At 36.4% G+C, this 12,897-nt stretch overlaps 1 protein-coding gene across 1 annotated transcript in view; it reads left to right on the top strand.

Moving 5' to 3' along the window:
• The first annotated feature begins 1,984 nt into the window (after window positions 1-1,984).
• LOC134539566 (putative helicase MOV-10) overlaps window positions 1,985-12,897 on the top strand; it is a 202,329-nt gene continuing 191,416 nt past the window's right edge. The window contains exon 1 of the mRNA XM_063381717.1: window positions 1,985-2,216. Coding sequence (XP_063237787.1) covers window positions 2,165-2,216 — 52 coding nt within the window. The 5' untranslated portion in view covers window positions 1,985-2,164. The remainder of the gene's footprint in view (window positions 2,217-12,897) is intronic.

Genomic DNA, 12,897 nt, shown 5'->3' on the forward strand with positions numbered 1-12,897 from the left:
TCATTCTTCTCGTGTTGTCTTTTATTCTTTCTCAAGATAAACTTTTTGCTGCAAAACTCACACCTATGTTCTTTCGATACAGCGTCAGATCCTAAATCGGAATTCATATTAGTTACCGAGACTAATGCCAGATGCAAACTAAGAGTTTTAAATTAATAACCATTACTTAAATACAATTTTTTAAATATTTCGTCAGCGAGAGTTAATTTATCTTATGCAAAGGTACTTGCTGCAACTAGTTCCACTTTTCAACATCAGATGACGTCACGTATTGCTTGCAGGTAAATAATATTTATTTCTTTTATGCAGGATGCGGGATGCTCTCTATCGATCGCATAAGAAGGATAGCTACGATAGTCTCCAAGGAGAAGGAAGTTCGTCCTTCCTGCTAGTGCTTCTCAGATTTCTCACGGTCCGCCATATTGGATTGCGACGTTACGGTGGCCATAATGGATGAGTGTGACCTTGAACTTTGACCGAAACCGCAGGAATGATCGCAAGCACACGGATTAACCATCAAAATATTAACAAGAATAATCGGGAGCACACGGAGAAAACCACCATAATATTGACAAAAATAATCAGAAGCACACGGAGAAAAACGGCACAAGTTTTCTTTGATATAATAAAATTTCAGGGGAAAAAAATATTTAAAAATAAAAATAAATTAATAAAAAATAAAATAAAAAAATACATAAATATATTCTGCTAGCTTGTGAACTTCTCATTGTTGAACAAAGATAGAGTTCTAGTACAAGCAAATTACGTAATTGCAGAAAAATCAGAAATTTACAAAAATCCGAACATATTAATTCATCATAAACTCAATCCTTTTTTACCTTGGTTATTTGTAACAGATTTAGGATATCTGAAACTATTTAATAAAATTAAAAAATAACTTCCTAATTTACCAAATTACATATACAAATTAAATTTTATATACCTTACTTGACTGAGTATGTACAGGCAAAAGTAACCTCTCGTAATAAGTAAGTTTCGCAGGGGCACAGATAATCATATCATTATATTGCTTTCTTTTTTATTTGCCTTTCCTCCTGAGCACGTTCCATACTTTCACTGTGACATTTTTACCCTCCCTCACTTTCAGTAGGTGTGTGTGTGTGTGTGTGTATATATATATATATATATATATATATATATATATATATACACACACACACATACATACACACACATACACACATATATAGACACACACACTGTAGAATTACGCTAATTCGGACGCAGCTAGTTTGGACATCCGGTTAATCCAGACGAATCTTAAAAAAAAAGTGTTTTGACACAGAAAAATGAGAAAATACAATTATAAGAGAGGGTCCGCAATAATGCAAACTTTAGTCCTATAATTTTACTTTTGTAAACATACTAATAAGTTACTCGTAAATTGAATTTATTGTTTCTTACTTTTATTGTTTTTTTTATATTTTATAAAGAACATATACACAATTTTGAAACTGTAGGTGCAATGTTATACGTATCTTCTTGTGGCATAAAATCATTGAACTCTGTGTCTTGCATGGCTTACGAAAAAAGCTTTAGAAAAAAATGCATGTTCTTCGAGTTATTATAGGGCGTAGATACAGCCTTTAAGTTATATGTAGCTTTAGAAATAACTCCAAAACAACAGCACAGATTCTGATCAGGTAAAAAAAAAAAAGTTTAAAATTTTTTTGTATGTTGTTTTGATGTTAAATAATTTAAACATATTAATTAAAATTGTTACTGATTGCACAAAGTATGTAAATTTAAAACACTAAAAAAACACGTAATTTCTTTTCGTTACAAGCTTTAAGTTACGGGTAGCTTCGGAAAAAACTCCACAGACAACAACGCAGTGTTATTTCTGAACGGTGCCGCAGTTGTTGCGAGTGTTTTCCGAAGTTGGCCTCACTGCACGGGATCCCCTCGCGTGCCGGTTGAAGAGAGGGGGAAGGAGGGGATAGTTGGTATTCGTGCGGGCAAGGCCGCAGTTGCTGAGTCAGCTCTCGAGCACGTGATCGCTGCTGTGTTATAACCTCCCGGCGCAGCACTGCCGTTGCTGCTGCTGTGTGCATCTGTGTGCGGTCCCGTGCACTTCGCTCTGTTGTCAGTCGTGCAAGGACGCGGTACGTGTTAGAGCGCGTGTGTGTCGGACGTCCACAACATGGTGGACCCAGCGACGAAAGTGCACACCTGGTCTCTCAAGGCACAGAAACGTGAGTACATTCCTTGCACTATATATATATACACACACACACACACACACACACACACACACACACACACACACGTTGTGAGATGTGAAATAAGAAACACCACATATCTTACAGCGTGTTTTACTTTTGCTCGTTACTGTGTTATTTCTCACCGTTAAGTTGTACTTCTGCTGGCGTACACCAAGGTCAACGGTTAATCATAATTTTACCATGCTGCTCTCTACTGAGCGGAACTTAGCTCTATCCTGCGGCTCTATCCGGCCGCCCGAAACTGAGTGCTTGGGACAACAGCCTAAGTAATTCCACACAAATACGGCAATTACCACCCAAGTTTTAATTTTTTTACAAGAGAATGAGCAGTCATAACGTTAAAGCAGTTACAAGGTGATCTAAAGACATCTGTTTACTATAAACAAAAATTAAATTTACTGTGTAAACCAAAGTAGTACAGGTTGTCCCAGGGCCTCTGAAAGCCACCAAAATGTTGTTTTAACGTTATGACTGCTCATTCTCTTGTAAAAAAATTAAAACTTGGGTGGTAATTGCCGTATTTGTGTGGAATGACTTAGGCTGTTGTTGTCCCAAGCACTCAGTCCCGGGCGGCCGGATAGAGCTAAGTTCCGCTCAATTGAGAGCAACGCGGATATGAACTTTCTCTTAGGGAAGGGCAGTTTTGTAAAATGTTTTTTTTTTTTTTTAACTTAAAGGGAATACAATCTGCTTTTGTGATTAGTGTGTGAAACTTTTTTTATTGATGTTTGCAATGGGGAAGATTGATTTAAATTTTTTTTTCATACATACAGTGTAACCAACAATAGCGTCTGTAAAAAAAATTCTAATATGTGTGAAATCAAAATTGGTTTTGTATATAGTTCGTTTCTAAACACTGAAAAGTATTAAAAATGTTTTTAATGAGAAAAAAAAACCTGATCCCGCAGCTGTAGCTCATTTATTTGTTTCTTTATCTTAAATTCATAAATACGTAGTATTCGCAGCGCAGGCGTTGGGACCGCGTGGCGACGCCATTATTGGCTTTAGTTAAAAATAAAGTTCAGCAAATGATTAATTAAAAATAATAATTAAAAATTAATATTTTATTTCGATTCTTCAAAGAATAAAATCGACTTTTTAATTTTTTTTTTTTCGTTAATTATTTCAGGCGTTTGTTGAATAAGAAATTCATTAGAATTTTTTTAAGTGTAATTACATTGCTTCGTGGAAGTCTTGATTCTTAATTTACAGCTATATAAAAGCGCACTTCCTCATCACGAACTTGAAACTCGGCAGGTGTAAACCATACACAAAAAAAAAAAAAACTGGAGCGATAACAAATCTTATCTAATCATGTCCGTACTTCACCTTTGAAGTTGTTTCGAAATATTTTTTCTAATGTGCAATCCTTTGTTTCTTTGTGCTACTGTATTGTGTACAATATTTTGTTAATTTTTTTGAGGGGACAGAACTGCGTTAAAATAGCATTTAAAATCAGAGATTAGAGAAAGTTACAGATGGAGCATAAACACAGTTTGTAGGTATCTCTGCTGAAGCCAGGGGACCTAAGGGGGAAGCAGGTCGCCGCCATATTGTGCAATGAAGAAAATCGCATTTTCTCATAAGTGATGTATGTATAATGTATGCAGTGGCGGATCCAGAGGTTCACCTCGGAGGCTTCAAATTACTAAATTTGTATTTAATCTACTCACACTACACATAACATCCAACCACCAGATTTTATGATTATACCAGAAATTCATTAATTATAATAACATATTTTATTGGTTCCAGAAACAATCATTTTTGTCGGCAATATTATTGTAGCTGACAACTGGTTTTATGGGAAGAGGGGGGGGGGGGCACTTGCCCCTGGTGCCCCCCCTTGGATCCGCCACTGAATGTATGGTGGTGGAAAAGTGCGTGAATATCAAACAAATCAAGACTGTTGACTCGAGAAAAATGATTGTGTACAAGAGTATGTAGTAAACTACATTTCTATATACTATATAAACAAATGGCCGCCATCTTCTTACGTGAACAAACTGGCCACAGTGCTCAGAGCTTATGCTCCATCTGTAACTTTCTCTAATCTGTTTAAAATGACAATTGATTTTTTTTAATTTCAAGTTTTTTATTCATCTGGGGGTATTCCTTATCGCTGGGACCGCCACTGTGTTCCTGTAGCTAAATGTACATTTACCAAAGGCGAGGCCACACAGAAAGCTACGCTATTACGCTATGTTCGCAATGTTCGCTACTTTCGCAACGCCAGGTGGACACATGATAATCCAGTTCGCGATGTCGGAGAGACGCATGCCGTGGTATTCGAGTGATGATTCCGACGTTGATAAAATTTTGCTGTCTCTTCGCAGTTTGTAAACGTAAAAAGAAATGGGTTCATGATGTCAATTGAAAAAAAAAAAAAAAATTGGAGAATTTCATCATACGATTAAGCAGGTGTTGAGGATGAAGCCAAACTTATGGATTATTTCAGAATAAATACATCTCATTTTTGAAAGTATTTTATTTCTCATCGAGAATTAAATTGAGAAGTAAAATCTAAATTACAGGGAAAATAATTTCAGCAGAACAATTGCCGTTTGCTTGAGGTCAGTAAACAATGATTTCATAACGATATAATTCTTTAACAATCAATCGTCCTCGAAATAAAAGGAAAATTAAGAACAATGGGAATTCATACCAATATTATTATTTCCGCAATAACCTCTTTCATGAAATATAAAGTCCCAGGCATTATCTCGCATATCTTGCTTTCTGTATTGGAAATATCGATTTATTCCATAAAAATGGATATTTATCGTACCTTTTCAATGAACTTTCTCATAGACGTAATACTAATTTAAAGCAAACACAGAAGTATAGCACATAGCGAGAACATATGTTTTTTTGTTTTTTCTGCGCATGCGCTAAGTCAGCGACGTTTTAGAAAAATAGCAGAGAACCAAACAGCTGTCGACGTCGCCAACATAGCGAACATAGTGTCCTGTGTGGCCGTAGCTCGAATGTCAAATACAAAGAGTTTGCTGGAGGGGAGGTGTGTTTGTGTATGAGCGGAATTTCAAAATTCTATTCGTTTTACTTATATATATTTCATGAGCAGTGTGATAGTGTTTCTGACTTTAGTTTCCCGTAGCGAAGCACAGGTACATCAACTAGTAGCTACTTATATATTGATACAGTTTTCAATAAAATAGAATAAAATTTCCTCTAAAACCAATATTTTTCTTACTCGTAGGCTATCATTGCTCAAGAAAATTAAAATATATTTAATTTGAACTTGTGAATCAGATATTAAGGAAATGCTTATGCCCTCAGGGATGTCAGTATAAAAGTTTTCCTTCACACCTACGAGAACTGAAGTAATGAAAAGATCATTTCACTCATTATTCTTTATTGAATATTATATTTACCTAAAAAAATTTACACGTTAATTTTTTTTTTGCATTTGCAACCATACCACAATGTAGATATCTTGGATTTATGATCCGACAGGTCAACACGCCCAACTTATTAAAACAAACAACTGGTACCCTATAGCTCTATCAGAACACACATGATTGCACCCATAGAACACCTATCCCTACATACCCTAGCAATTGCAGCCACAATGTAGAGGACCAATTTCCAAGGAATGGATGGTATCCGAATACTTTTACCCTTAACCGTCAGCACCACCTGTTGACACTTGGTTGTACGTACTAATGCGCACGTAGCCATTTTGAGTCGTGATTTCTACGAATATTCAGCAACACGTAAATAACAACCAATTAAAAAAGTAATAATACTGTAGCGTGGATGTTAAAAAAGTCAGCGATAAAAAAATTGGTTGTCTGTAAAGTGGTTTACGGACGATAGTTTAACGTGACGTCATAAAAAAACATTGATGAAATGATTGCATACTTTTATAAATAAAATTGAATAATTTTTATTGAATTATCACTATTTAGTATGGATACAAAGAAGGAGTGAAATGAAATCTACAATTTAATTGATAAATTTACTTTTACTTGCACTCATTAATTCAAATATGTTTATTACTTTAACGAACAGATTATTTTAACTACTTATAACTTTTATACAAAGGAGTGAAATGAAATCTACAATTTAATTGATAAATTTACTTTTATTTGCACTCATTAATTCAAATACGTTTATTACTTTAACGAACAGATTATTTTAACTATAACGTTTATACATGTTTGCTATTTAACTTCTTCCAATCTGTGTTATTCTGTTAAGGATAGGACGATGATAGGAAAAGTAGGAAACGAATGGGAGTGTTTAAAGTTTAATTTCTTTCAAAAAAGTCAAATCGATGGTTTTTCCAATAGAGTGGAAGAGAGATAGATGCGGAGCAAGCGTACAATGAGCGTAACGGGTCAATGTGCGTAACGGGACACTTTTTCGTGCGTGCAGCCGGCGTTCATCGATTTATTAGACGTCACGTTAATAATAATGTAGCGTGGATGTTAAAAATGTCAGCGATAAAAAAAATTTTTGTTATAAATTTCAAATTATTACAAATACTTTTAATGATCATTAAATACCCCTGTATGTTTAAGTTTGCATTTCGGTTATTGTTATATAAGCAACCACGAGTGACTAGGAGAGCGTGGTCAGACGGACGCGTGTTGTGATTCTCTTTTTGTGTGCCCCTGTGTGCGGACTTTCCTCTTTGCTCGTCGGCAGTGCGGGTTGCCGCGCTTCCTGGCGTTTTAATTCCTAGGCGGCGAACTTCTTTGCGGAGGGGTTAAATAAACTGATGCAGCGTTACGAAAATGCATGGAACTGATTGGCGATTATGTGACAAAATGAAGTAGATATGCAGAAAACTGGCGCGAGGTTCAACAGCCAATAATAGCAGAGTAAATTTGCCTTTTTGGCGGGAATTGGGGACTGTTTACATTCAGCCATCATTTGGTGGCAAGAAATCGATTAAATATTAGTCAATATTACTCACGTAATTTATGTTTGAAAAAAATAAATCACGTTATTATCTAGATAAGTTTCCCCGTGATAAATGTAAATTAAAATATACTAGAAAATGTCTTAAAGTTCTTAGATGATGTTCTCTTAAAATTTTAGCCTGAACTAATAACATGCTCTTATACAATTTTTAAAAACAATTTTTTTTACAAGCCGTTAGTCAGCTGTAACGGGAGAATCACACTTCAAATACTTAACTCTATCAACAAATGTTAAGAGTCAATGCAGAATTTCACGAGACATAAATTTATGCATAATAATTCATTGTGGACCAATTTGCTCATGTGTTTTGCACAGTCGTATGCCAGCCTGCTATTCACTCACTTGTATTTTATAATTGTGGTGGGCCCAGCTTTATAATAAAGGTATCCACATAAAGGAGCAAGCAGTTATTACAAGTCTTACAGAAATTTTCAATGCATATGTCAAGAATAAGTGTGTAAGTAGGGAGAATGAGAGAAGCTGCGAAATATACAGGCGTAAGAAAATCTTTTATCGATCAACATTAACGTTATTTGAATCCGTTTTAAAGGAAACTATCCATCGAACTTGCGCAAATTGCATTTCATTTTTTGACGTGATAACGTCTTATGAATCTACGAACGCCGGCTGCACGCACGAAAAAGCATGACTCATTGTCACGTTCCGCCTGAGCCGAGCGTGCAAGAACCGTCCAACCACCGTGCGAGAAAATCTTCTAAAATATCAAACAGGTTAAGGCGGGCTTTTTAACTAAATGTTCGTGATTATATTTAAACAAATCATTTAAATTAAATTTGCAAAAACTGTAAATAATATTTGAAAATTAAAAAAGTATGCAATTTTTCATCAATGTTTTCTTATGACGTTATCACGTGGAATTATCGTCCGTAAACCGACTTTACAGACAACCCATTTTTTTTCTAAAGTCGTCCGTCATGGTGCGTCTCTTGGACGGACTTCATTTCAGTTAGCAGTTGGCAGTCGAATGTTAGCAGGACGGTTGGTAGGTGCCCCTGGCTTATTGTCCCTGGACGAGAGTGGTCCAGCACAGCGGGCCGTGGGGGAAAGGAACGTGTTGTCCACAAAAACAACATGTCCACATTCTGGAAAGAGAGGAAAGCTTTAAAAGTGGGAAATAGTCAGTGAATTTTCTTGAAAACCCTGAAAAGAATTATGGAAATTCCTCATTGATAATATTTTGACCTAATAACAGATAAGAAAACTAAACTCTGGTAAATTTTATTTAAATACATCACAAAACGAGAAAAATATTGAGTTTTGTAAACTAACTCTTCACTCTGAGGTTTAGACTTCAGTTTATACTATTTCTTATGTACCCATGTTCTTTTTTATGTACCCATGTATTTTTTTTTAATCTCTCTTTCTTACTTTTGAAATGTAAAAGTACTGTGTAATATTTAGTTTTTGTGGTTGTACAGTTTGTTTGTATATAGGTATGTATTTATTTGTATTTGTATTAATTGTATTAATATCCCGGAGTCCTTACCTCCATATGGGATCTACAGAACAAAAATTGAATAAATCAATTTTTAAAAAAATATGCTCCCGTCTGCCATCAACCAAACTAATTTTTTTTCTCCAGACGGTGTTTTTAGTGCATAGTCACACACACTTTGAAATGGCGTAGTAAGATTCTTTTTAAAATAAAAAAAGAGCAGAGAGAAATTAACTAGCAGTGGGGATGGTAGATGATACATATGATTTTTTTAAAAAGATAAATTACTTTAAAAAAATTAGTAAGGGACAGTACACAGGTGCGTCAGTCGCGACACGAATGCACTTGTTCTGTGTTATCTGCAACTGCATTAGATTGCATTCAGCTGCTGTTGCCCACACTGGTGACGCGTAAGTTGTAATCGGTTTAATTAACGCGTTATAAATAATTAGGCAGTTTTTAGCGGTGCTACCAAGTTGCCTACTCGTGACCGGATACAGTGTCATTACTCGCGCAAAAGCTGCCTTTCGTTTCGCTTCTGTGTGGTCGCGTTATTGTAGTTTTCGGTCCACATGGACACCTATGCATTTAACTCCTTTTTTGACGTGACGTCTAATAAATCGATGAACGCCGGCTGCACGCACGAAACAGTGACCCGTTACGCTCATTGTTCCGTTACGCTGTCTGTGAGTGCAGTAATAATAGGTTATGTTACAATTGACTAAAACACTATGGTGATTCATATAATTGATGATATATATTTGATTACAGTTTATTTATACGAAAACTTGTTCATAATTATAATTAAACTTTATAGTTAAACGCCAGAATTCATTTCACTCCTTAGTATCCATACAAAATAGTGATAAATCAATAAAAATAAAAGTAAATTTATCAATTAAATTGTAAACTTCATTTCACTCCTTTGTATCCATACAAATTAGTGATAATTCAATAAAAAAGATTCAATTTTATTAATAAAAGTATGCAATCATTTCATCAATGTTTTGTTATGACGTTGTCACGTTAAACTGTCGTCCGTAAACCGACTTTACAGACAACCAATTTTTTACTTTACAAACTTGCCCAATACGCCGTTGCTCCGAGGCGTATATCTGGCAACAGAGCTCACCACGACAGTGCTGGTGGAAGAGAGAGAAAGCAAATGCGCGCCGCAGTGTGTTGAGGCGCGCCATCAGCTCTGTGCCCCGGATGTGCTGTTGTCCGCTCGGGTGGCAGCCCTGAGTGCTGAGTGGGGCGTGTTCCACTGCGCGTGCACGCATTGCCGAGGCCAGAACACGGGGTCATGTCCGTCCAGGCTTCAATAACCATTTGGCCGAGGAGACCTAAGATGCACATAAAGTTCTGCCATTCCCGATTGCACCCGAACAATTCACCTTCGGTCAACTTCGGGATTTGTTTTATTTTTGCGCAGGAAAAATGAATTCAAATATTAAAAGTGGACGGTTAGGTTAGCTACATTACAACACTTTAAAACACTATGGACGGTTAGTTAGGTTAGTATAGCTACATTAAAATAAACAGAGGAATATAAATATATATAAATAAACCCGAGGTTGGCCGAAGGTGAATTATTCGGGTGTAATCGGGAATGGCAGAACTTAATGTGCATCTTAGGCTTCCCATTTGGCCATCTGGTCCGGGTGTGTGTGCCATGTCCCCTCACAAGGGGTGAGTTGGGGGGGGGGGGGCAGTGGGCCCAGCCCTACGCATTTTTTTTTAATTTCGAAGAAAAACTTCTGTGCAGAGGCGGCTACGAGTTTTGAGCGTTCAGGCCCCCGCCTACCCGGGCACACACGCGGTGCGCAGAGCTTCAGGAACAACAACGCGATTTCAAAACCACTCAAGAAATCCGATTGGGGTCTGCTTACGAAAAACATTTAAGAGTTCGCTGAGGGTCGAAAAGTACGTTTGATTTCGGATCAATATTTTAAACTGTATTTTTAGAAGAGTGAAAATAGCAAAAAATGCGTGTTTTCAGAGTAATTTTTAGACGTAAAACAACCGGTGCAGATTCTTGAAAGCACTTAACCCTGCTTCTGTGTTCACATGTAACACACACACTCATTGTGTTCGGGTCCAAATATACCCAAGATAAAAAAAATTGTTAATTAAACAGAAAATTATTACATTCTAAATCTGAATTAGTGAATGTTCACAGATAGTTCAGTGATTCATGAAGCAGTTTCAACTAATTTAATCAGTGAAAATGACCACTGGAAATCAATGAATAGGGCATAGGCCTATTCACAGATTTCAAAAGTGAATTACTTAATATTCACATATTTTCCAGTGGTTTTCACAAATTCACTAGTGAAATGCGAAGGCCTCAACGATAGGGGAAACCCCATCGAAATGCGAAGGCCTCAACGATAGGGGAAACCCCATCGAAATGGGAAGGCCTCAACGATAGGGGAAACCCCATCGAAATGGGAAGGCCTCAAATATAGGGGAAACCCCATAGAAAAGGGAAGCCCTGCCAATGCCCCCGTGGAAAGGGAATTACCACCGAAAGGGAGAATATTTTTCAAGCCCCTTCGAAAGGAGAATGCCTGTGAATTTCAATGCGGGATAGTCCCAACAAGTAATCAGTATCACTCACTGGAACTTTAGGGCTGCCTAGGATATGTTCGTACCTTCATCATTGTCATTTGTATATGTAGGATATAACAACATTGAACAATTAGAGTAGTTTGAAAAAATAAAAAGGATATATTTTTGAATACATACATCGATAAAATTTACGTTTTTCATCTTTTATAAAAAATAGCATTGATGATAGTGATTCTGCATTTTCGAAATTTTTTATAGGAATGGTCTAAAAGGACTTGAACATAGTATTTATAAAAATATTTTCATTCCGAACAACATTTATGTCAAAAAGTTATAATACAAATTTATATGTACAAAAACAGCATAAGAAACAATGCTACTAAGCTGCAAACGTATATCATCATTCGTTTTAGAAGGGGAGGGGAGAAAGAATAATTTTGGTCACAAATGTACCCAAACACAGTAGCAGAAAGTACTAAAATTTACGAAAATCAGAGTAGCTTGAAAAAAAATTTCTTGATGGTTGCATTGAACTATTCTTTCGCTTTCGATGATTCTTCTAATAATTGCATTTTTTTATAATTTTTTACTATAGGGTCCAAAACGACCCGAACACAGTATTTATGAAATTTTTTATTCCTAACTAAATTTTTAATAAAAAATTATAATTACATGAAATAAAAAAAATACAACGAAATAAACAGTCACTGAGCTACAGTTTGATCCCATCTTTTTTTTTAAACTTTAGTAAAGGAATTAAATTTGTTTTGGGTCTAAATGGACCCAACACAGTAGCAGGGTTAAGGGACTTGAATTACACATTTATCTTCATTTCTCGGCCATATAATTTAACGGTCACCGCTCAAATTTCACAGTTATCCTGTGCACTGGGAGAAGACTGCGCGCCAGTCCAGAGGAGACACCGCGCTAGAATCACCAGCGAGCGTCGCGCTTATCATCCCGCCTCACCGACACACATACGCCCCTGATCGCATGAGGGCAATAGTTGGATACGTGGTGGGGGAACCGGTAGAGGAGGAGACGCTATCCAACCCATGCTCCCTGTGGTCATTGTTAAGTAAAATAATTTTATAAATAGAGTTTAGTTTCAACTATTAAAAATAGTTACCATAATACCTGTATTTTCAGGTTAAATTACATTCTAAAAAGAGCATGGATAAGAAATACTTACGTAGTTATAATGTAGCACGCGACTATAAAATAGGGGACCCGTGTCTGATCCTGGGTCCAGAGCCCGTAGTATAATTCGGGGGCCATGGTGTGTGTGAGTATGTTAGTGAGGCGAGATGATAAGTGCGACGCGCGCTGGTATTTCTAGCGCGGTGTCGCCTCTAAGCGCAAGGCTCTGAACTTACGTGCAGTTTTTTCGTCGTTGCAGTATTTCTATGAAATTTGAGTGGTGACGTAACATTATATGGCCGATAAATTAAGATGTGTAATGCAAGTCCCTTAAGTGCTTTCAACAATTTGTACTGCTTGTTTCACGCCTAAAAATTACTCTGAAAACATGCGTTTTAGCCATTTTAACTCTTCTAGAAATACATTTTATGAAATTAATCCGAAATCAAAAGTACTTTTAGGCCTTCAGCGAATTCTTAAATGCTTTTCGTAAGCAGACCCCACTCGGATATGTTAAGTAGTTTTCGA

Source organism: Bacillus rossius, chromosome 15, assembly GCF_032445375.1.
Source record: "Bacillus rossius redtenbacheri isolate Brsri chromosome 15, Brsri_v3, whole genome shotgun sequence".
Taxonomy (NCBI): Eukaryota; Metazoa; Arthropoda; class Insecta; order Phasmatodea; family Bacillidae; genus Bacillus; species Bacillus rossius.